General features: G+C 29.2%; 2 protein-coding genes, 1 non-coding gene and 1 pseudogene across 3 annotated transcripts; 3 read left to right on the forward strand and 1 right to left on the reverse strand.

Annotated features, from left to right (window-relative positions):
• Positions 1–3852: 3852 nt before the first annotated feature.
• LOC110612885 (DNA-repair protein XRCC1) lies at positions 3853–9856 on the reverse strand. Its single transcript, XM_021753723.2, has 8 exons — positions 9719–9856; positions 8992–9280; positions 8711–8899; positions 7946–8057; positions 6953–7035; positions 6646–6756; positions 5804–5890; positions 3853–4248 (listed from the first exon to the last, which is right to left on the reverse strand). Exons 2-8 carry the CDS (start codon positions 9211–9213, stop codon positions 3910–3912), a joined length of 1143 nt encoding a protein of 380 aa, XP_021609415.1. The 5' UTR covers positions 9214–9280; positions 9719–9856; the 3' UTR covers positions 3853–3909.
• Positions 9857–9928: 72 nt separating this feature from the next.
• TRNAS-AGA lies at positions 9929–10010 on the forward strand. Its single transcript has one exon. It is a non-coding gene; the product is annotated as a tRNA-Ser (tRNA).
• A 1049-nt stretch (positions 10011–11059) lies between these two features.
• Positions 11060–16581, forward strand: LOC110613274 (annotated as a pseudogene).
• Positions 16582–23569: 6988 nt separating this feature from the next.
• On the forward strand, positions 23570–24840 carry LOC110614194 (F-box/kelch-repeat protein At1g80440). Its single transcript, XM_021755696.2, has one exon. It carries the CDS (start codon positions 23660–23662, stop codon positions 24722–24724), a length of 1065 nt encoding a protein of 354 aa, XP_021611388.1. The 5' UTR covers positions 23570–23659; the 3' UTR covers positions 24725–24840.
• The last annotated feature ends 1628 nt before the right edge of the window (positions 24841–26468 follow it).

The following is a 26468-nucleotide window of genomic DNA, read 5'->3' on the forward strand; positions in this document are numbered from 1 at the left end:
TTTAAAGCGTAAATTTTATTAAGTATAATTTTATTAATTATTAATTAAAATTATTAATAATTTTAAGTTGATTTTTAATATTATGATTTATTACTTTAATACTTTATAATTTTTCATTTTAAAATTAAATATATTATTAATAATTAAAAAAACACTATATTATTTAAAATTTTATATTATCAAATTATTTATATTTTATTTTTTTTAATTATCAAATTATTTATAACATTATCTAATAATTTTATATTATCAAATTATCACTTTAATAATTTATAATTTTTATTTTATAAATTTAATTGAATTATCATCCACTTTAAAATTTAAATATCATTTTTAATAATTTTAAAAGCAATATTTATATATTATATAATTTTAATTTCATAAATTTAAATGTTTTATTAAATAATTAAAATTATAATAATATTTTAATATTTTCATTAAAAATTGAATTACTTGACTTAATTATATCATCGTTTATTATCCTACAATTTTTTTAATTTAAACATTTTATTTAATAATTTAATATTATCAAAATTAAATTTATTTCAATAATATTATTTTAATTTTGATATTTTTATTTGTTAATATATATAACCAAATATTTATAATAAATATTAATTTTTCACTTTAATATTTAAATATAATAATTGATAATTAAAAGAACAACATATTATCTAATAATTTTATATTATAAAATTATTTATATTTTTCATAATAATTTACTCTTTAATTTAACATTAAAACATTTATAAAAAAATTATATTTTTATCATAATTAATAATATATAAATCATATAAACTGAGATGTAATGTAGATCAGTAATAAAAACTCACCAGATTATTGAAAATGAGAGTTTAAACTACAAAACATTTACCTGATTACTAATGACACCTGTTAATAAATATCATCAATTATAGAATAATTTTATTATTTGAAAAATGTATAATATTAAATAATAATAATTTTTTATTATTTTAATATAATAATAACTATTTTTGATTTTTTAAATAATATTTAAGTTTATAAATATAAAAAAAACTTATAAATTTAATAATAGATATGTTACAGCACTCACAAGTTTAGTCTGGTGATAAGTGTATCTGAGTAAATCTGAAAGATCTCAGGTTTTACTCCTCCAATCTCCAATTCCCATTTCAAAAAAAAAATAGTAGATATGTTACAAATTGAATAGTAGATACGTTACAAATTTAATATTAATATATCTTATATATCTTTTTAAAAATTTTTTTAACTAACTAAAATTAATATAAAATATAATATTGTCATCTATTTTAAAAAAATATAAATAAGTGTCTTATTAAATTTACATTTCTATTCATATAATAAATCTAATTAAATTTAATGGTAATTATTATATTTTATACTATATGATAATATATGTTATTATAAGAAGTCTAAACTATAAATATTATTATTTATTTAATTAATTAATTGTTAATAAATAAACCGTTTTCATATATATTTATAAAAATATTTAACTTCATGTTTTTGAAATTTATTTTTATATTAATTTTATTATACTATATAGTTTTATAATAATCATACTATAGCATAATATTAAATAATAAAATTACCATCTAATTTATATGCTTAGTTTAAAAAAATTAATGTTCTTATATTTTATATATTTTTGTAAAATTCAATTTTTGTGCAGTACTCTCTAATTAAATATGCACATCTTCATTAACAATTGTGTAAAATCCTCTGCGATGGCTTCTCTCTTTCTTTCTTGTGTAGGGAGAGAAAATCTTTTTACCTCCCTTTTCATCTAAAATTTGTTAGAACTCTTTTTACTTCCACTCATATGGTCTTCTTCTATCCCAATGGATAAGTGAAGTCCTTTTCCCCCTGATACAACCACGGTTTTTCTCCCCCTGGTAAGTTGGGTTGTGTATTTTTTAATTCTTATTTTTGTTATGGTTACAATTTGTGCTCCATGTGTGAAGAATGTCTTTGGCTCTTTTAGATGACTTTTATTGTTTTTCTAAATTTAATTTTTTAATTGTTAAATTTTTTCGTGTTTTTTCACAAAAGTGGAAGTTCATATCAAGTCCTTAGTCTGACGACATCTTCATAAAAATTGAAAGGGGAATTCAAATCAAGTCTATAGTCTAACGTTTTTAAATATTGATATGTGAGATCCAATAAAAAATAGATTCAAAGTGTATTTTGATAATTTTATTCCGTTCCTTTCCTTTCTGTTTTTTTTTTTATTTATTTCTCTTTCATCTTTTAGTGATATGTAACCGCCGTTCTGCATTCGTATCTCCTTTCATGATAATCTGATCATACGTACGGACGTACTGCGTTATTTTTCATCGTCACCATTTAATTTTATCCGGCACCATGTGAACACAATTTTGAACGCTATGGGATTTGTTGCTCCACTGATTCAGAAAGTTAATTCAGCAAAACCTCCCACGTGTAGACTTGAACTCAGTCCGACTCGTCAAAGTAAGACCTGAACTTATATGTAAAGTAAACTCATATATCGGGTTCTAATAGAGTTAATACCTGATTTTCCTAATGTGTGAAGACTTATCTATTGAAACGTTATGATAAGTATATTTAAAGTGTAATAAATTAAAAGATAAATTTGTAAATTCTATTATACTTAATTAGGAAAGTAAAATTTACGAAAAATATTGTGGATAAGTTAGACGAGAGGTAAAATGTTTCACTTTTCATGAAGTTATTTTAATAATGCAAACTAAATAAGAAATTTTTTTATACTTTCTGGAGTGCTATTTTTCAACTTACTTTTCCAACCAAAAAGACCAATGAGACTTGAAAGTTGTAAGTGAGACGCCAAATAGCTCTTACCTCCATTACGTGCAAATGCCATGTAAATTTGTATCTCTCCATCGACGATGCTACTTATAATTGGTTTTTGGGCTTCTGTCAGCCTTGGTTGATGTGCGCTTCATGTTGCTTATTTTTCTATTGTCCCTTTTACTTTGGCGATAGCATTTGGACTATTCCTTGGGTTATTTTCTTGCTTGCTGGGGCAGCGCAAGTAGTGCAACTGCTAATTTTTCCGAATCCTCTTCGGGTCTTGCACATTTAGTCTTAGGGTTTCTTTGTTAAAGCTTTGGGCCTTCTTGTTGCTAGTCTAGGTTGAGCTTGTGATCCTTATTTGTCAATCTCTGTATAAGCCTGATGCGTCTTCAATGGTGTATTGGATTTTAATCTCTTCATATTAATGAATTTCGATTAAAAAATCTAAAATTCATTTTATTATATGATAAAGAACTCACTTTTTTCTTGTATCATAAAAACAAATAACATAAACATAAATATAAACATTATTTAGTGAATTTAACATAAACAAATAACATAAACATAATCAATAAACATAAACAAATAATATTCAATTCATCTCATGTGCCAAAACAATAAGAATTTAACTAATAATATGGTTTAAAAAAATATTTAGTGAAATGAAATTTCATTTATTCGTTAAAAAAAATCATAAAAATTTAATTGAATTTAATTTTTTTTTTCTATCAATTTTTTATACAAAATAAAAAATTCATTTTTTTACTTTATAACACCAGCGCAGAGTAGGACGTCAACCAAAAAATAAGCACACTGCACACCAACTCAAACCCGTAACGGATAATTTTTCAACTATGAACTGGCTCAAACACATTTACATATCATCAAAATTCGTCAATTGAGATGGTTGAATATCTGGAAATACCCACCCGATTGCTATCCTTCTAAACACCCAGTCCATCCAAAATATATAGGAGACTATTCGGGGAAAAATATTTTATTTTTTTTGAAAAAAAGGAAAAAGAAGAGTTAGATTTAAGTAAAAGCAGAGGAGGAAGGAAAAAACTGCTAAAATAGCAATTCTTACATAAAGATTACACGAGAAATCATTTATGGTTTGCAAATAGTAGAGGCAACATTATTATAAGCAAAGTCAATGTCCTCCTCCGTCATTTCAATTGTTTTGTCGCTGTCATAGTCTGCTGCAACCCCAGAGACGACATTGGATCTGCTATTGCTGTCCCTCACATTTTCATCAGTCTTCAGCCTTTTCTTCTTCTGCTTAGGATCATCATCGACTCCAGTAAGTTCCGCATCGTACATTTGTTTGCATGCCTTAGCCTGTTCACAGAGATCTTCCTTTGAAAGAGAGGTAGCATCTACAAGCTTTATCAGCTCCTCAACTGCATGAGGAACAACATTCCATTGTTCGGCTATTTGTCGGACGTCCTGAACAGATACGGAGCAGCATTTTAGAATTATGCAAATGGAGATATCCTTGCAACTTAAGTAGAAAACCAGTAGCAACTTTATGTACAAACAACAAAATGAATATAATGACTTAACTTCTGGTTAGTTTCTCAAAAGAACTCAGATATCAGTTATATATCATGCAAAACTACTGAAGTAGGATTTACTAGTTATCACAAATCACGTTCCATTTTGACGGAAAGGACAATGACACCTTGATTGTTAGGATGTAGTGTAAAAGAGCCAATAATCCAAAATCTTCAATGGATAAGGTGCGGGCACAAGCAGCATCTGGAATGCAAGGACTGATGTATGAAGAAGTCGAGGATAAATCTATGTAAATGATATGCAAAAGCTAAGGAAAAGTTTAACAATCCACAAGGCAAAATGCTTTAGAATTTAGACTTACTCCCTTCTAATTTTATCTTTCGAGAGTAGCACATTCTTAAGCACCACAATGATTGCAGTACCAAGAATATTAAAAGTTGTAGAAATATAATATTTGTTGTTGTATTTTACAATAGAGATTACAACCTATTTATACATGAGAGACGGTAACTAAACAATCAAGTATATAATAATACAATCCTAAGATTAAACAATTGATCCATCTATCAATATTTACTTCCTATATTAACATATTTACTTCTTATAACCTATAACACTCCCTAAAGTTGGAGCATAAATGTTAATCATGCCCAACTTGTTACATATATAATCAATTTCAGCCGTAAGAACAACCATCCCAAAACAATCAAAATAAATAAAAGATTAGAAGTACAGAACCCATGAACAGTAACCGATAAACAATAGTCGTGAAGTCTCCAAATGTTACCATTTATAGGTAACCCTGACGAACAGAGTCCTAAATCTCCAAATATTAGCCTTTATGGGTAAGCCAAAATGAACGGAGCCCTAAGTCTCCAAATGTTAACCTTTATGGGTAACCCAAATGAATAGAGCTCTAAGTTTCTAAAAAATTTAAATCTCTATGAATGAGACTCAGATACCATGTAGAAATATAATATTTGTTATTGTATTTCACAATAGAGATTACAATCTATTTATACATGAGAGTCGTATCTAAACAGGAAGGAAAATCAAGTCTATAATTATACAATCCTAAGATTAAGCAACTGATCCATATATCAATATTTACTTACTATATTAACATATTTACTTCCTATAACCTATAACAAAAGTTAAATCTATATAAATGAATTGCAAAAGCTAAGAAAAAATCACTGATCTGCCAAAAGAGGGGTGTTTTATATTAAGCGAAAGGCTTTTAAACACACTCTACTGATGTTTTCTTCCAAGAAGATTAATGAATTACGGATAGAAAAGGAAGCAAAAAGAAAAGTACATTTCCCAATAGAAGTAAACTACTACATGATAAATTAACTAGATTTGCTTTAAGTATCTTCATTCCCTATATGCAGCTCAAGTATTTTTCAGGGCAATAGAAATAAATCAAACCAAAATAATTCCTGCATTTTTAAAGAGCAGCAGGGTCCCTATAAGAACCATATACCTGATTCTGTTCAAGGGCATCTATGGCATCTTGTAAACAAATTATGATCCCTCCAGCAGCTATTTCTTTTATTTCACTAGGCTCAGGCTGTTTAACAAGGGAAAAAGGCTAAAATAAGGTTCATACCATAAATACTACACAATAAAGCAAGATATGAAGTAAGGTTCCACATCTCTTATGTGTTGCTTAATGAAATTACTAACATGAGAAAAAATTTATAAACAGAAAAAATTGCTGATCATGTAATAATTGATGTAAAACCAATAGGTCTTGTGGATTTGGAATGAGAAATAAATGCTCAGATTGAAGAGAAAATAATTCTCAATTTATTTCTCAAAATCAATAGTTAATAATAACGAAAAAATCTCTAGTAACAAAATCCATAGGTAACACATGTTCATAGTAAAATAACTATAAAATATTAAACCAATACTAATCAAGAATCCCAAACTAAACTAAGAAAATAATAATGAAACTAACAAAATTCCTAAATAATAGAATATAATTCCTAATTCTACAATGATCATAATTCCTAAGTTCCATCTTTTTATACTGCATCAATAATATGTCTATTTTACAGCTTTCTTCTCTTCTTCCTTTTAACATATAGAACTACTGTAATCCATAGCAATCACCAAATATGAATTATGTGAAGGATATGAATGCATAAGATAAACAAAACCCAAATAGTGACTTCACATTCATAGTTAGATTATGGATGATTTTGCCATGCACATGGAAGCTACTGGCAGCATGACATGATTGAAAGAACAGCAACCAATATCATCTGACAATGAGAAGAACCAAAGTATCAGACACCATAACTAACAGGTTCCAACTACCTTTTCCTCCTGATTCTCCAGCCATGAGATGGTTCTCTTCAGATCATCAATAGCCCATTCCTTAACTTTCGAAGCGGAGAATTGCTCTTTAGCAGAATTAGAAGATATACTCTGTTAACATATGGCACAAGAAACATAACTAATGGCATTTGTAGGAATAATGTGAGAGAAATGAATATGACTTGGATAAGCATAAAATTTTAGTTCTCATGTTGGGAGGCTGGATAGTGACATAGGGTAAATTTCCATCATGATGTTAGGGAGAAAAATATTAATACCCATTGGTACACCAATTTTTCAATACAACCTTTGAGGAAGCAGAGGCTGGCTTTGAATATGATCCCTTTTCAACTTGTTTCCCAGATTTTCTAGGTGGAGTTGGCTTTTGATCTGCAAGCATTCTTTGTATTCAGAGGATACACTTGAAAACAAAAAGAGGAACTTTCTTTTTTTTTTTTTGGGGGGGGGGGGTATGTCCATGATATATGTACTTGTCAAAATTACTTTGAATACCAATTATTTGCCAAGAGGCAGATCATTATATTTGGCTAATAAAGGATATATCTATCTGGAACTTGACTAAAGTAATGTAAATTCACAGATTAATCACTAATCACTCAAGACCCTAAGCCAATAGTCATAATATATTTGACCCTGAGCCAACATAGTGTGCATCTATCGTCAATAATTAGAAAAAAAAATGCATGGCAGTCCAAATTAACTCTTTGACCGTGAGCATTAAGATAAAACTCTTATAACCTTCATAGAATTTTTCAGAGGTTTAAAAGCAAAGGAATTAATCCACATGCCAAAGGAAAAAATAGCATCTCTTATTAGCAAATTTACTTGGCTGGAACATGCAAAAACCATAGTAGCACAGTAGGTTGCATTTGCACAAAATCCAAAACATAGTATTTCTATAAGATTTTATGATAATAGCCATTAGCATGAAAAAAAAAATCCAATAGAATTAGTTCAATGTTAGAATTATAAAAGCATGCATAACTACAACAATCAAAAGCAATGTCATATGTGAAAAAGCAGAAGGTGCTAGTTAGCTTTTGCCAGGCTATGAAGGCATGAGGAGCATGGCTATGCTTGGTCTTGAACATGATATTTCTAGAATAAACAAAAAGGTATATGAGGAACAGGGTAAGTCCAAGGAAGAAGTACAGACTCAAGAATATTTATCATGTGGGATAAGGTAAGAGCAATTTTTAGTTTGTACTGGATATTTTTTTTTTCTTTTTTGGAAAAAAATCCAAAGATAAAGATAAAAGAAACAGCAAAGGCACGTTACCATGGCTATTTTCAATAGAGGGATTGTTTTTGCGCCAGGGTTTCCCAGCATGCATCATGTAAGTATCAATATCAACAAGCTTCTTCTGGCTGTAACAGTCTAATATCCATTCCTAAAGCAAACAAACTAAATATCATGAGATAATAACCAAGCATAAGTACATCCTCAAGGCAACCAGTTGAATATCCATTACTAAGGCATTCATAACCAATTGTAACAGCAACAAAGCTCAGAGTAGCATTTGCTTGTGTACTACATGACATGCCACTCAAGAAGCAAAATAATAACAATATTACTAGGACTAAATATGAAAAGAGAATGCAGATTTAACTAATAATCTATAAAACAGAGAATAAAAAAAAAGCCTTGACTTCCATGATTTTTTAAAACAAGTCTTTATTTGTTTGCTTCAATAGCAAGAATCATAGGTAGTTAAGAATGACACGAAGAATGACATAAGTTCATGCCTCTGAAAGAATATGAACAATTTTAACACTTTTGATGTTCAAGCTGGTCAGAAAAAATGAATGCATCAATATAACCAGCAACCTGTATCGCCATTATAATGGTTATTTGCATTTCAAAAGTTTTCAAAAGGTTTGTTGAATTCAGATAAGTTATGAACACAAAAGCAATAAAAGATTCTCCTGGCTTGCAGTCAATGAACCTTCTACTTGAAAATCTAAATGACTTGTTAATTATGTTAAACTTTTTGCTTTAAATTCATACATTTATGATGGTAAGTCCAAATAACAAGAGAGAAACCTTCTTAACAATTGTTCCACAATCTGCCTCAACCTGTCGAAACTTTGGAGTATTTGAATATGCACAAACCAAGAGTGTGCACTCTGAACTCCAGTCTGGTCTATAATCTGCTCCCATTTCCATAGCTTGAGACCGCAAGGTTGCACGCTCTGGATTAACAAACCCTGACAAAACAAATACTACTCCCTCCTGTCCAAATAAAAACCCTATACCATAGTCACTAATTCATTACAAAAATAATAGAACATGGAAGTATTAAATTGAACTATAAATTGTTATACCAAAAGTTTGGAAAAGTTCTTTGAAGAAGAGGCCCCAAATTTTCTGCCACTGATGGTTTCCTTGGAAGGACTATTGTCTTTAATTTCTTCACTTTCCTCATTTTTACCAGAGCTAGTTGGCTTCTTTCCACTAGATTTACTCCCATTCGCTCTTGAACTCATCCAAGAAGGAAGACTTCTCTTTTTATCACTCTCTCCTTGACTTGCCTTCGGATTAGACATGTCAAAACGCTCGCAAAATGGCTCAAACTAGAAACAAACTCCGAATATCCAGTATTGCCAACAAAACCTACAATCCCAGAAATATATTGCATTAAACAAATACAGAACACAACCTGAATACGCCACTAACAAAGCGTTAACATAATTTTGAACAAGATCAAACAAGTCACAGGAACGAGAATCAAAGTACGACAAGTTAAATCGAATGCCATATTGATTGATATCAAGTTACTGAAATATCCCATCAATCAAGCACAAATCATTTCATATGCTATTAAATTTCAAGACAATCAAATGTTCCAAAAGAACAAAGAGAAAAAGCACAACTCAAATAAATAAATGAAAAAAAAAAAAAAAACAGTGGTTAATCTACATACGAAAGAATTTGAAAAGTTCTTTTTATAGTTATTGGAATTCTAGCATTGTCAAGTTGTGGGCAAATTCTGGCAACGGGTGGCCAAGCCACCCAGAAATACAAATTGAAAACTGAACTAAGCCACTATACCATAAATTCTATGAGGTTCTTCTTCTTCTTCCGTTTTTCCTTTCCCCTAGCTCCGAGATGGCCATGCAACTGCTTGTTGAGAAGCGCATCGGTGAAGTAGTATTTACTTAAACAATAAGTCATCGTAGAATCTCTCGGAACGCATAAATTCCCAAGTTGCCTGGAGAATTCAGCCTTCCTATATAAAAAAAATGAGATGAGCATAAAGTCGTGGACGTGCCGGAGTGGTTATCGGGCATGACTAGAAATCATGTGGGCTCTGCCCGCGCAGGTTCGAATCCTGCCGTTCACGTTTTGCTTGTTTTTCCAAAGCCTCCAAAGTAGACCTGGCCGCAGAGGCTTGTGCCGATTTCGGGTCCAAATCCTTGATTCAAGAAGGATGTTCAAATAAAAGTTCAAAATTACCTATACTGTTTTTAATCAACCCAACTATATTATATTTAAATAAGACTCATAGAACTATATATAAAATAGACTAAAAAAATTTAGAGGCTCAGTCTATTGCCACTTTACAAGAGCACTAATTCAGCAATGTATATTGAAAATTAATTAAACAACAACTAAAACGGATTAGAGCAAACACAATAGCAACGGGAGAAATATAATCAATAAAAAATATGCAACAAGTAATAATAAAAATAAAAGCCTTTAGATTAAATTAGACCACCGATGCAAAAATATAAACCAAAAAAATAATTGAGTCATTCAAACAATAATAAAATATGAGCTAGTTATTAAATGTATACGATTTCGAAATATGATGTTGCTGGAAAAAATATTTTCTCTAAAAATCAAAGTTGAATGTACTCATATTAAATCTAAAAAACTCTCTCCAATGAAATAATATTAGAACAAGAAAAATATAAAATTAATTCAAAAACTGTGCATCCTCCAATAAGATTGAGACGAAAAAAGAAATATACCTCCCTCCAAAAAGTAAGAGAGATGTAACTAACCGTACAAATAAATAAAAAGGTGAAATAAAACACTACTAAAAATCTAAAAAATACATAAAATGCTTTTTTATATCTTCTTTTTCCCATTCTCTCTATTCTCACTTTTTTTTCCCATTTTAAAAAAATCAACTGATTTCAAACTTAGTTATAAAAACTATATTCGATACCAATTTTGTCAAAATACTATATAGTAGTTGAAAAAATAAATGACTAGAAATATAATTCTTATACTACCATAATATATATCTACTATTAAAACGGATATGGATTTTTAAATAATTAGTGTGGTGGAATAGGAAAAGAAAAAGGCAGTTTGAGGGACACGTGTCCAACATCGAAAGCGCCAACAATCAAACTTTCCCAAAAAGTAATCCCACGTCACACAGCGAGCACAGCTCCTCCCGCTTCCTCACTCTTTTCGAACTGGCTCTCCCCTAAAGCCCTCAACGGTTGCTAGAAAAAGAGCAAAAAATTTACAATGACGGATATGGAGGATCCGAGAGAAGGATACAGGGGATTTTCCGTCTTTCCTCGAACACTGGCGTGTCTTTCTAATCATCCTCAGCCCTGTGCTCGCTCCATCCACAATTTCCTCAAGTCCCTGGTACTTCCCTCTTCGTTCTGCTTTCTCTTCTCTTTTTACCTTTAAGCTCCATTTTCAGTGATGTCTTTGTTTCCATTTAAAATTGCATGGAATCCTGTATTTTACCTCTGTTTTCAGATTTTTTTTCCTTCTTTTTCTTAAGAATTTGTATAAAATTTTTTCCAAGTTATGCTCCATTTTTAGGCCCATTCAATTTTCCCCCAATTTTGATGCACTTTTGTGTTTTATATGTTTATTTCTTAGCGAATTGTAGATATTTTTACTTCTTTGCTATTTTATTTTATTTCCCTAAGGCTTATTTAGTTGCCGTTCCGAGAAAGTGAAACTAACGTTTTCAATTAATTTAGCCTAACATAGATTTCCTTGGATTTTTATAGAGTTTTCTTCTGATTTGCCGCTTTTTTTCCGCTGCTTCCTTTCTCTCTCTTAAGAAATCATAGATTTTTTGTCTTAATTCTGAGTTTTATGTGTAGCTTTAATTAACGTACTGTTACATGTCATTTGGGATGGTAATTCTATGTGGTTATTGCACGTTCCTGGGAAATCAGACCCCGCAGTCAGATGTTTTTAAGCTTATAATTTAGGTTTTGCTCGGCTGCTGAGAGAAAACAGTGAACTTCAGTATATTATGCTACTTCCCTTTGTATGGGAAGAGCTGAAACTTCAGTTTTTCATTTAATAAATTCAAATGGTGACTGTTCTGAATTAATTATTTCCCCTGAAATTTTTGCATTTATTAACTTTATGGTATGTTTAACTTTCAGCCTGTACGAAATCCCGACAAGCTTTTAGAGCAGGCAAAAACCACTTTAGATAATGCCACAGATATTCCAAGCGCAAAAATGACCAACGATATTATGTTGAAGGACAAAAATGATGTTGGTGCTGCAAAGGCTGTGGATCATCCCCGGGGACAAAGGCCAGGGTTAGGTCGTAAACGTCCTTGATTTTCTTTGCTTCCTAATATAAGGTAAAGCTTATTCACTATAAACAGAAAGCAAAGTTGATGGAGATACTGAATATAAGTGAATTATGCTATTGTTTATTTGACAGTCATCCTACTGTGGATTTGGAACCAACTTTGGACTTTGATAAGCTGAAAGACCCAGAGGACTTCTTCTTGGCTTATGAAAGGCTCGAGAGTGAGTTTCACTTATTGTTGTCTGCAAGGATTCACATGTCTACGGGTTCTTTTTTTGGTATCTGAAGCCTAGTTTATGTGGTTTTCTGATTTTCCTTTCAAATGCTAAGAAAGAAATAGCAAAACAGACTGGCCATGCTTTTACAGATTCTGATAAGTACAATATATTCATGGTTTCACGGTCTCAACGACCGGGAATTCCAGGGTATGATCATTAGTTTGTTATTGCCTATTTTGTTTCTGGAAACCCATTACCAAGCATTTGAACTTTTTGAGTTTGTCTGTTGAGCCGCTATTATTCAATAATGTGCTGCTATTAAGTCACAAGCTTTCAAATCTAAGCTTATGGTCCATTAAGCTATGTAATTTTTTAAAAAAATTTAAACCAATGTTAAAACATTTCTCATTTGTTTATAAAAAGTTTCATGTTATATACATTTTGCTTTAGTTGTAGAGTTTGTGGCCCCAATAACAAACAAATTGAAAAATATGGACTAAATAGACAAATCTGGAAAAGTTCAAGGAGAATGGGTTGTCCTTTTTGGCATTTATCTACTTAACATCATATCTTTCCACATTGTAGGAGAGCTAGAATGGGAAAGTACAAACATCTCTATTCAACCATGCCCTCTCAAGAAACCCCTGAAGGAAACATTCTCTCTAGTTGTGGTCACAACAAGAACAAGCACATCCAGATGTTGCATTTTGTCTAACAGAACCAGCAAATGCAGCATCACAACAACTGGATCCAACAAATGATGCATCACAACCGACAGAATCGGCAAATATATTGCATCAGAAGAAACGGAACTAGCTGGTGAGTGAATGCTGATTCAGGAACACTGTAACAAACCAATTCTCACACTCTCTCCTCCTCCCTGAGAACAATCTTGCATTTTATTTCCCTGAAAAATGCTTGATAGCCTTAACTATTTGCATATAGATTCAGAAGTCAAGGCTGAGAGCAGCATTAATAAATTTCTGGACAAATTCCTTTCTAATAATTATAAAGAGCTAGAAGGGGATGGGCCAATCAGTCTATTACAGGAGCACTTGCAGATCAAACCTCTTCACATAGAGAAGTTAAGCTTTCCCGAGCTTCCGGATATTCAAAGGATTAATTTTAAGGCTTCTGGAGTAAACTTGCCAAAGCATAGGAATGTATTATTAGATGTAAACAACTTGTTGAATGGAACAAAGAATGTTACTTCAATGAAGCTGCAGAATTTAGAAAGTTCTGTTCATAGTTTCAGTTCACCTACTCCACCAAAAAGTCCACTGGCTTCGTTATCAATATTGAAGAGACTTATGTTTCAGTCGAATCTATCAAGTGATTCATTTTCAACTGTTAATATTGACCAACCGTCAGCAAGAAATGTTTCTCCGGTTGAAGAAATCAATAAAGATTCTGATCCAGTTGATGTGGAAAAGACTTTGTGCACTTCTGCTGATGTGAACTCTCTAACAACTAAAGATTACGGTACAATCACTAATAGGAGCTCAACTATGGCGATTGGAGATTTTTCCAGTTCATTTGAGAAACTCCTGAATGAAAGTTCTCTTAGACTTGCATCTGGAAGTGAGGTTGGCGTTGGACCTAGGGATTCTGGTGAAGAGTTGGCAGATAATAATGTATGCAAGGATTATGATGTCATAAATGAGAACTTGAGTCAAGCTGATGCTGTTGTAGATCATCAAGCAAATGGCAAATGGACCCACTGAATTGGAGGGCAGAGTGAGTTTTCTTTTATTTTGTTTGCTTTTTGATATTTGCATCGTTTTGGCAAGTATTCATCTTCAATATTATCCTGTGTGTTTCTGGAACAATATAGGTGGAAGATGTAATGTAGGAAGGAGTGGCTTCTGAACAGTCTGATAAAGAAACAGATGACTTCCCTGTGGAAATGTCAAACAGCATTCAGAATAAGCTTGGTACAGTAACTTCTCTGTGCTTACTAGATGACATAGTGCTCTTAGATACATTTGCAAAAAGTTAAATTACTGAGCTATTCAGTAACAAGGTTGCTCAACTCTCAGTGGATGCTTTATATCTCTCTCTTTCCTCTAGTCTATACTACGTAAAAATCTTATATTTCTTTCTCTTGATAAATGTGTGATAAAAATTTCACGTTGATCATAGTCAAGGCTGAGAATAGGACAATGAACTTTTAAACGGCTTGGTTTCTGAACATTTTGAAGAACTAGATGTTGCTGTTAACGGGTAGCAACTAGCAATTGCTTCATTACATGAAAAGCTGTAGTTCTAAACCTTTTACATAGACAAGAAGTTGAATGTGATGTGTGTTGCAAAGGAACCATGTTGACCTGCTTTAGTTCTAAATAGATTAAAAATTATTTCTGTAAAATTACATTTTCAGAATTTGAAGGTCTTATGTTCTGATTGATGCATTAACAAGTTTGCATTACAAATTTACATGCAGTACTGGATAATGCATTGGCACTGGACTGGATACTTTGCTTTTGCAGCGGGACTTTGATTGTCCTCAACCTTTTCCATTACCTAACGTTGGTCATTCCAACATCTTTTGTTGCAAACTTGCTATTGAATTCCACATCGGTTGTGGAGCCCTTATATGGACCATAGGCACTCTTCCCCTTGAGCTAGTTTTTGGATTTTTGGATAAATTAGGCCTGACTCAAATTTAATATGATTTCAGAATCTCCCATCCGATGTTGGATCTCCCATAAATATTTTACGCGCCAGTAAAAATTTTGGGCATGAGGAGTGTATTGAATCCCACATCGGTTGTAGAAATGGGTAATGTGTCCCTTATATAAGCCATAGGCACTCTTCCCCCTTGAACTAAAAGCCCTTGAACTAGCTTTTAGGGTGAGTTAGGTCTGCCCCAAATTGGGGTGGGTTTAGGCCTACCCCAAATTTAACACTTGCAATGCTAATAACCGAGGCTCAATGTATTTCGTGAAAAATAAGCTTATATGTGAAAAATATTTTCTAAGAACCATTGTTTGGTTGCAAACTTGCAATGTTTAAAAAATAAAGGGTATTAGTAAATTGCACAAACAAAGTTTAGCAGTGTTGATCAAGATTCTCAAAATCTAGAAAATAACTTCATTTGAAAAAAGAGAGTTTTTTTTTTTTTAAATAACTTAATTTTTCTTTTAATTAAAAAAATAGAAAAGAAAATAACTTCATTTGAAAAAAGAGTTATTTTTTTTTAAATAACTTAATTTTTCTTTTAATTAAAAAAATATTTTCTATTGATAAACTTTTGTAAGTGCTCCAAACGTCAGAAAGTAGTACAAAAAGTTTTTTTTATTGAATATATTTTTCATGAAACAAATGGTGGCTAAGATATTGAAGATGTACTCTGCTGTTTTTTTTTTATATAAAACCTTTTTATCTCAAGAAGTAAAATGATAAAATCATTTGAACAATTTAATTATATATCACAGCTTGCTGAGTGAAAAGCTTGAATTATTTCTTCAAAAGAATAATATATTGATTATAGAGTTCAATTACTATGTTATTGTAAGTGCAATTACTCATAACCATAAAGTTATCTTTTGAGAGTTCAAAGATGCAACTTCTGCCCTGAAAACTTCATACGTTTTTCGTTCATGAATTCTTGGTTAAGAAAAAACAAAAGGAAAAAAGGACAATGTTTATTCTCCGGTGATCAGGTTTCTCAAATATTTGAAAGTTTGAAATTAAATTATACCTTTTTGCAGGTTTGGCAACTGTAATTGGGATAAAATATGAGTTCACAAAAAGATAATGAAAAACCCACCATGAAGGTGAAATCTTGTCTCTGATGAGTACAGGGACCTGGTTGAACAAGCTGCTCTGCATTGAGATGATTATGATGCTATGTTCATGGACTGAGTGGAGAACGTGGCTGTGCACAACCTAGTGTTCTTCTATACATGGATTCAGCTGCATTTCCCAGTATTACTTTGCAAGCTCAGCCATTTGAATCCCTTTCAACTCCCTCACTTGTATGGATGTTCATAATGTGGGTGTTCGAAGAATGTTACTTGTGTATTTGGTGGACTGACAAAATATTTCATTTCATAGATCCATCCTAAAGCAGCAAATCTGAACGATATTTGCGAGATCTAATCTCGATCATATGTAAAGTTGGTGCTCTATTCAGGTGATTTTCGACTTTTGCATGTGAAATAATTGTGTGGTTATTGATTATAGTAGCCATTGTTTATTTCGTCACTCTTGTTCTTTCCAAAACTAGTCTTAAACCATTGAATCAAAACCAAACATGGGCTAGAAAGCTAGTCTTTATTATTTTCTTTGAAATGCCTCGATAAGATTTTACGGCATGCCAATAAACTGCGGGAAAAACTAACCATGTCCGGCAGCTGGTTATTAGGTTTCCTTGGTGAAAATTACCATTATTTCTAATTAAAAATAATAAATAGGAATGAGAGTTTGACTGGCAATCTGAAATGAGCTGTAAGCCGAAGGTATTCATGACATTGCATATGCTGCCATACTTGTCTCTGTGTGCGAGTAAAGGCTTTTTGCATTTTTTCTGTTTGACAGAGTTAAATATATTTTATGCTTTGCGAAGGGCCACCTCAACTGGGTAATGGTTGAAATGTTTTTACCATGACCTGGGGAAGCTGAACAAATTCTTACCTTCCCACTGCAAAAAATGGCTAGTTCCGGCTCAAGTCTAACGGTGCTTGGTTTATTTATCAACTGGGTTGATTTGAATCGAAGACTACTGACATTCTATTTCATTTGTCTCCGAAATTGGACCATTGTCATTTACCTCTGCGTGACTGGCGGTGTGAGCGTTTGAGTGTGTATTTCTAATTTCCATCATAGCAAGTTGTCTTGTCGATTGACCCACTTGCCTTGCCTCTATCAATCACTACAAGTCTCCCCCCAACCGACTTCCACATTTGCGTACCCCACACTTATGGGTCAAGAAGAAAAGACAATTGCTTAAACATGGCTTTCAAATTAGAAGATTGGTCTTTAGGTTCTTATCCTTTCATGATTATCCAGTGCACTAATTCAAATTAAATACGTTTCTTTTGGAAGTATACCGATCGATTCGACGATAAATCTTTAAAAATAGAATTTTAAAAGAATTAAAATTAATATTTAATGGTCGAGAGTAAAATATAAAAAAATTATTTATTAATTATTATTTATAGATTGAGATGATGAGATTATTTTAATTTTATTTTTAAATAATTTAATGTTTTATTTAATATAAATATTAATATTTATATATAAATTTAAGGAGTGAGTAAATCTAGAGATTTCAAATTATAATTCTAACCTTCTATTTCTATTTCAAACAAAAGAAAGAAAGAAAAAAGTGCAAAGATTAAGAATACAAATGCATCTATAATTTTCTAACGTGGCGACTTAAAATAATAATGGAAGACATTAATTGCAGCTTGAATCTTCACGGTGTCACAGACGTATGAATCCAAAATGTCAGGGTGCAATGTCTTCTCTTTCTTTATGCACTCCACGACAATTGCTTTTTTTTTTTTTTTTTGGCAAAATTAAAAGTTTATATCAACATCTGAACTTGGCTTTTTACACATGAATGGCCAAGAAAAATACGTGGAAATTCTTTTCCTAAAACTTATAAAAACCAAATTGTTTTTATAGGTTGAAAATTTATTTAAAGAAACAATATCTAAAGTTTGAAACTTCTAATATTCTACATTATGTAACATAATGATAAAAAATTGTTTACATTATGATATGAATGTTAGATATCCAAATTATAAAGATAAGCTATATAATTTTTCAATTACTCCCATTTAGTAATAAATGTTAATTTAAACTAGAAGTTTGGTATTTCTAATTTAAAACTTTAAATTAAAAGAATGAGAAATTTTTCAATTACTCCCATTTAAGCATCTTTTATTATACTGTGCATTTAGTCAGTATGATTTTGAACCAACCAATTAAATTAAAAAAATGAAAATTTAATAAAATAAAATTAAACTCTACCAATTAATTCAATTTCTAATTTTAATTATAAGTTGGATTAAATTTATTAAACAAGTTTTAATTTAATTATATTTATAATTTATAATTTTAATTATTAGTAGTTAGATTAAACTATATTTGCCTTCAGTAAATATATAGGAGCTTAATTATTAAAAAATATTGAATGAAGCTTATTTAATTGTTTATTAAAAGTGCAACGGATTTGATTGGAATTATTTCTAAATATTATATAATATAAAGAGAATTAATTAAATTTTCGAATTTTAAAAATTTTATTAATTTATTTTTATTTCAAAAATATTTAATTAAAATACTTTTATATTTTATAAAATGAAATTCTTTAATTCTTTTTCTATCAATTAGTTAATTTATTTAATTTAATTAAATAAATTAAATATTTAAAATATTTAAAATTATATAAACTAAATAATACTTATGATTAAACAATATAAATTTTTAAGATAATTTAAATAATTTTAAAATAAATCATAGCCGACTGAACATATATAATTATGATTTTACTAAATAATTTTTATTTTGTAACTAAGCATGCGGCACAATTTTTTTACAGCAAGTGAACTTCAATTGGCTAAGTTAATTTATTTTTTGTTGGAACAAAAAGTCTAATTCCACAATGGCAAGCTACCATTGGAGAGTTTGAAGTGGGCGGTAACTAATTCTATAAATAATACTTTCCGCTAAAATAATTAGTTATTATTATAATAATATAGTTAATTCCACGATAAAAGTTAAATAATTCAAAGGAATTTCAGTTTTTTAACTATAAATTTAAATATAAATTAATTGTAATGTTGAATTGTTTTCATATATTGGCATCTCACATTATATATACGACTTAATATAAAATTATTAAATAATTTAAATTAATTATATATAAAAATTAATATAAAATTATTAAATAATTTAAATTAATTATTTGAAATCAGACTGTTTTAATTGATATCAAAATTATTTTGAATTAAAAATATTATGTAGAATTAATAAATATATGAGAAAAGAGAAAAAAGTTATTCATGTGAGATGAGGTTGAACCGCTTAAAATAGTCGTGAATTATAGTTTTTGAGAATTTGATTTTAACTTAATAATTATATTTAATTCAGTTGCGATGAAAAAATAGTCAATTTAATAGGAAAGAGTGTGATATTGAGCTGTTTTTATATATTTCCATTTCATACAATAATTAGTATGAAATTATTAAATAAAATAAATTAAAATTTTAAAATAATAAAAAATTATTTAAATTAATTTGAATATGATAGCTTTCGAATAATTGATTTTTTTTTTTTTCTGAAAACCCCACCTTGGCTTTATATACTGTAATAATAGGAGATGACGTTTACGAAAATGGATTTTGTCTTTTACATTTGACAATTTACTGGAATTATATATGAAAAATAATGTATATATTTATTAAAAATGAATTATATTGCTACAAATGTGTACAAGTTATACATGTTAAGTCATCCAAATGCGTTAAAATGTTTTTATATTATGCACTTGTCCATTTAAAAAAATAAATTTACTATTAATTTCAAAAAATTCATATTCAAATATTTCTAATATTTTAAAATTTTATTAATTAATTTATAATTAATTGCAAAAAATTTAAAACATGTTTGATAAAAACAAATTAATTAATAGATTTTTTATAAATTTAAAAAGATTAATTAATTTTTTTTAAATTATATTAATTACATATCCACGGCTTAACGATTAAAATTAATTGAGTGATTAATTAATAAATATTTTAAAATATTAAAACCATTTTAAAATCGAGTAACGAAATAATGAATTCACCCTAGTAATTTTTTTAAAAAAAAATTGCAGTTTTCTCTTAAAAAATATAATATTGAAAATTTGAGTAATTAACTTATAGTAAGTTTAATTTTGTGTATTAGTATTACATGCAAACCTCATCACTAATGTCATGTACAATATTAAGAGATTTTTTTTCCCTTATATTATAATATTACTATTAAATAATCTTCAAAGGTTCTTTTAATATTTTTTTTTCAAATTTTCTTGCCTTTTACTTTTGTTAACAAACCTCCCCTTCAAGTCCTACTTAATTTTTTTAATAATTTAAGATAAAATTTTCCAATTAAATTATTTTGTTATGGCTAATTCAAGACTATACGTAATAAATAAGTGGTTTGATTAAAATTTGGCCTAAAACATATTTTAATAACTGACTTTTACGTAAAAAATTATTTTTAAATTTATAAATAATAATCTTATATTAATATATATATATATTTTTTAAATAAAAATAAAAAATTAAAGAAATAGAATCTGAGATCTCTCATATACAGAAATTTATTCAAATACACTTACTCTCATAAAATTACTAATTTTATGAGTGAAAAAAATAATTAATATTTTTTTTTATAAAATTAGAGATTAATATTAATAGAATAAAAAACGATTCATTTTTTATTTATTATTAGTATTAATATTAATACGATGGGCAGTTCATTTGTTTGAAGCATTTGTCCACAAATATAATAATTATAAACAAAGTGATGCCGTGTCGGCTAATTAGATGAAGGAAGCAAAATTTCCAATTGGCGACCATTCTGATTAAGTATTTGTCTAACTCTCAAATCTTCCATTTTCTAATAATTTGTCGACGTAATACAAAATAATATTATTTATATCTCTCGATAATATAAATTAAAAGGATTAATAATGATGACGTAATACCTATATTAAATAATTATAATTTTGTGCAAACAATTAACCACATCAACCATTTAAAATATTTTATAATTTAACTGTAAATCCATCCTTATGAATCAAAATCATATTAATATCAGTTATAAACCGTATTCAACTGTTAAACTAAATAGACTCTTATAATTTAAAATTAAATAATACATTTATTATTATAATTTAAAAATATTATAATTTAAGAATAAAAATAAAAAATAGAAAAAAATTTTATTCATACCAGAGTATTTATGTATTTATATAATAAAAATTGTCAATTATAATTTATATATTGATTGTGTATATATTCAAATGTACGTGAAAAAAATATCTCAAAAGTTGAAAATACTGTATACAAGGTTGTTATGTTAGATACATATAATCTTAAAATAAATAAATAATTTATTGCATGTTGCCCTTTTTCTTGTAATTAATGAGTTAGTTAATTAGGCTGCCATAACGAAATTCATGCATAACAAAGTTCATGCATAACTACCTAAAAAAAATTAAATTCATATAAAGGATATTAAATCAATCGAATAAGTCTCACATGTGGGTGATATAATTTTATTTACGAAATAATTACCAATGAGTATTTATTTTTATATATAAATTCAAAATTTTAAAAATTTAATAATTCTTTCATATTAATTTATAAAATAAAAAAATATCATGTAGAACATGGACTCCAACTCATAATCAATTGCCAATTATCTTGAATCATATGTCATGACGATAAGATTAAAAATATATTTCAGTTATTTTTTTATCGCACTTTTAGTAAAAATATTTGATTATCTCTAAAATACTCGATTTTAATCGAAATTAAATATCATAATCGATCTTAAAAATTGATTCTCGATCTTAATCGAAATTGAATATCATCAATTTTAAAATTTTATAATCGAAATTGAACATTGTAAATATTATAATTAGCGGGTTATATTGACTATTTTATTTTATTTGATCATCAAAAAGAAATTTATATTTTATGATTAGAATAAAAAAGTTTGAAAAAAATAAAGAATATAAAAGCACTCAAATGTTTCTAAATTAATTTAGAATTAGGTTGACAAAATTATTTTTAATTTAACTTTCTTAATTGGCAACATATTTAATATTTGAGGAGATGGCGGCTATTAGGTGTTGAATAGCATTTGCATGCATATGGAAAAGAATGAAAGTTTCTTTGCTAGCTTCTAAATAAATTTCTTTTAATTTTGTATTTTTTTTAATTATATAACACTCACAGATCTATTTTAATTTATTCTGATTTTCAAGTGCATTTGAGTAAATTTGATAATTTTTAAATTTTATTTTTTTAATATTCATTTAAAAAAAATTATATAACTAATCCTAGTTTAATACGTTTTTTTTTCTGAAAATATTTTCTTAGAGGGGAGGGAATAATAGAAATAGTTACACGTGGAATATTTTAGTGGGAGATGAGCATATTTGCATCATGTATTACATCTAATTAAGCATACGAAATGATGTTATTAAGTGTGATTAATTTAATATACCATGATTATACATTTTTCTACCTTCTAAGCACCTTGAAAGGTTAAAATTCATGTGAGTTGTAGGCCAACTTGGATTCCAACTAATAAGCTCATTTCCACGTGGGAAACTCTTTGCTTTTTATGCCTCGTCAATTGCTTTTTAAGGGATAATGTTATGATTAATCATCAACTAATAAAAATATATACGCTTTTATTCTCCGTTATTTCACTATGATCGGATTAAATAATTTTTATATACATGTTAATTAATTACATATACATATATATATAATTTCATTATTAATAAATTTATTTATATATATTAGAGTTTTTTTTGTCGAATTATATATATTGGAGTGGTCCTAATAATTAAAGGTGTACTTGGATAAATATGCCAAACTTATCGGTCAGTCCTTTATCTTACTTTTGAGGTGACAATGTTTTAATCTTATCATCAATTGTCGAAAGCAAATCTGTCTACTAATTGAAATGACAAAAACAGTGCAGAAATATCAATCAAAGGCTATCTTTTTCGGGAAAAAAAATTATCATCAATGGCTGTTTTTGTGACACGTGTGGATCGATAAAGAGTATTTTTTTTTAAGAAAAAATATGTTAAATAAACATTTTGAGAAGTATTCAGCAAATCAGTGACATAATTAGGAAGAAGTCCACTACCATTAAATTAATCAATGCAAACCTATTTCTATATTTTATTTTCCTTAGATTAATGATTCAAATTGGGAATCTTCCCTGTCATAAAATTTTTAAATCTAAAAATTATAGGAGAGCAAATCCGTTAAATAGGAAACTAACAACGGCTTTTTCTTATGGTCTCACTCACACTCTAGTTTCGAGAACCCCACCATTAACAAAGCTTATCTCTAATAACAGCAAGTCAGCAACTTTTCTCTATATAAACAGAACCCTCAAACCCTCTCCCTTCCATAAACTCTTCCTTCAATCCAGCTCACAAAACCCCCTATTTTAAATCCTTTCTCTCTCTCAATCTCTCTCTCTCCCTCTCATGGAGCTGATTCCTGGTCTCCCTGATGACGTTGCTCGTGATTGTCTTATTCGTGTCATGCACCCGCAGTTCTCCACCGTCGTATCAGTCTGCAAAGCGTGGAAAACTGAGCTCGAGTTGCCGGAATTTCACCGTCGCAGGAAACTTACCTGTAATACTCAAAAGCTTGTCGTTATGGCTCAAGCTCGAGTTGAACGAAAGGAAGACTCTAAGGCTATGAAATATGGAGTTAGCCCGATTTACCGCTTCACCGTTCTTGAGCCAGATACCGGTGATTGGTGTGAATTACCTCCAATTCCGTGGTTTTCCGATGGCTTGCTCATGTTTTGCCAGGTGGTGAGTGTCGGGTCCGATATTGTTGTTTTGGGCGGGCTGGATCCGGCGACTTGGGAAGTCTCGAATTCGGTTTCTATTTTTAATTTCGTTTCGGCTACGTGGCGACGGGGATCTAGTATGCCAGGTGTACGACGATCATTCTTTGGGTGTGCATCTGATTCTGATCGGACTGTGTTTGTCGTTGGTGGACATGATGGTGACAAAAATGCGCTGAGATCTGGATTGGCATATGACGTGAAAGACGATAATTGGTTCCCGTTGCCTGACATGACAAGGGAGCGTGACGAGTGCAAGGCGGCTTTCCTCGGTGGCAAGCTCCACGTCATTGGAGGCTACTGTACTGAAATGCAAGGTAAATTCGAAAAAGACGCCGAGGTGTTTGATTTTGCCACGTGGAAGTGGGATCATTTAGGAGATAACTTCTTAGAAAGTGCTTCATGTCCTAGGACATGTACTATCTGCGATGATGAGTTATATATGTGTCATGGAGGTGATGTGCTGGCACTTAAAGGTACAACGTGGCAAGCTATTGCTAGGCTTCCTTGTGATGTGAGCAAGATTGCTTATGTGGCAGCATGGCAAGGCAAGTTGATGGTGATTGGCTCCGGGGGATTCGGTCAGCCCCATATGGCTTACGTGTTAAATATGCAAAAGTATGAGTGGGTAAAACTGGAAACACCTGAGCAATACTCAGGGCATGTCCAATCAGGTTGTTACTTGGAGATTTAAGACAACTGTTTTTTTTTCCGAAGAGAGCTGTTGGGATGGAACACTGTGTACACAAACTAAAATGCTTGAAATGATCAGTATGATGTAAATACAAGAACATGGTTTTTGGTTGCTTTGATGATTTCTTAATTATTTTAAATTTAATCAAATAGATCAATTTAATTAATAATTAACAAGTGAAATTCATATTTCACTTTTCAATGTAATCAACAAACTCGTTATTAATTTAACAATTTAGTAATGTTTATCGTTTGACAATTTAATTAATAATTAATAAGTGAAATAAATTATAGTCGCTAAATTATTTAGTTTTGAGAAAATATTTTATACTATTATTTATTATAAAATTATTAAATATAATATTTTTATTAAAGGGTATTGAAATGAGTAGTACAATATTTTTATTTTTTAAATAAAATCGATGATTTGATTTTTATAAAATAAGTACCACTTCCCCACCGAATTAAGCTTCTGATGCCACTATGCATCCTTCAAAAGGGTAAAGTGATGCAATGAAAGCATTCTTTAGATAGCTGGCATTTTCTGTTAAGTCCTTTTCGTACGGCAAGAGCTACTGATTTCTGTAATTTAAATTTTACCTTGTACTTCACGTCTTAGCAGAATTTTCTGCTTGCTTCTATGTTTGAAAAACTAATCAACAGGATTGAACGCAATATCTTTTTTTTTTTTTTTTTAAAAAAAAAAATCTTTATCTGTAGTTATTGATCTTAATAAAGAACATGGTTTACATTCAAGGTTTTCCATCATTTTATCTGAATTTAGATGGGACAGCAAATATGTAACATTCTAATCATCCTCGTTCTTGTGCTCATGAACATCCTCTAATTAAATATAAAGTTGCTAGAAATATATTTTATATATAAAATATATATTTAATTTATATTGAACAGCTTGAATCTCCGATAATTAAATCTAGCAAAGAAATAAATTGATTTCAAATTTAAATTTCTTTAGTTATTTATAGGTAAAAAAAAAAAGAAAATTAGCTATTTCTATATATGTACTTACTTTTTAATTGCTCCATGCATGCTACAATAAGATAAGTTTATAATTGTTTTTATTAATTAAAAAATGTAGTTAATATAATTACAGTATAATAAATTTTAAAAATTAATAAAATTTTAAATTCAAAATTTGAAAAATATATTTTAAATATAAATTTACTTAATTTTGCATTCATATCAATTGTTGATTCATGTGAAAATAGCAAAAATAAAAAAAATAAAAAATTCTCATAATATAGAAAGAGAAATATTTTTTTTAAAAAATTCAATATATTAAAACACAATATTAAATTATAAAATCATAAGTCTCATCAAATAATAAAAAATTAGAATAAATATATTAAATCTTAAAACGAGCCTCACATATAATAAGCAGTATATTAATTTATTTCGAAATTTATAATAAAATCTAATTAAATTTTTTTAAAAAAATAATTTTACCCTCATTAGTAATTTGATCAAATTTCAACAAATCATTTTCAGAAGACTCAATAGCATTTATAACACTCTTATGTCTATTTCCATATCACTGTCTAATTTCTCTTTTAATCATTTTCAATATCTTTTTGGGTAATTTACGATTTAGTCCTTGGATATTGTCATTATTAACAAGTCAGTCCCTGTATTTTCAGAAACCTATTAAAACGTCCTTATGTTTTCTCTCCGTCAACGAAATAGTCCTTCTGTCTATTTTTGCGGTTAAAAATATAATAAAAGAC

This window comes from Manihot esculenta, chromosome 4, assembly GCF_001659605.2.
Source record: "Manihot esculenta cultivar AM560-2 chromosome 4, M.esculenta_v8, whole genome shotgun sequence".
Lineage (NCBI taxonomy): Eukaryota > Viridiplantae > Streptophyta > Magnoliopsida > Malpighiales > Euphorbiaceae > Manihot > Manihot esculenta.

Bases quoted from the DNA above. Each gene is read 5' to 3' on its own strand.
- LOC110612885 (XM_021753723.2), bottom strand. From the start codon at position 9,213: ATGTCTAATCCGAAGGCAAGTCAAGGAGAGAGTGATAAAAAGAGAAGT. The intron at 8,058-8,710 runs GTTTCTCTCTTG...TGTTTGCTTTAG, and splicing joins GTGGAACAATTGTTAAGAAG to GAATGGATATTAGACTGTTA. The intron at 5,891-6,645 runs GTAGTTGGAACC...CTTGTTAAACAG, and splicing joins TGGAGAATCAGGAGGAAAAG to CCTGAGCCTAGTGAAATAAA.
- LOC110614194 (XM_021755696.2), top strand. From the start codon at position 23,660: ATGGAGCTGATTCCTGGTCTCCCTGATGACGTTGCTCGTGATTGTCTT.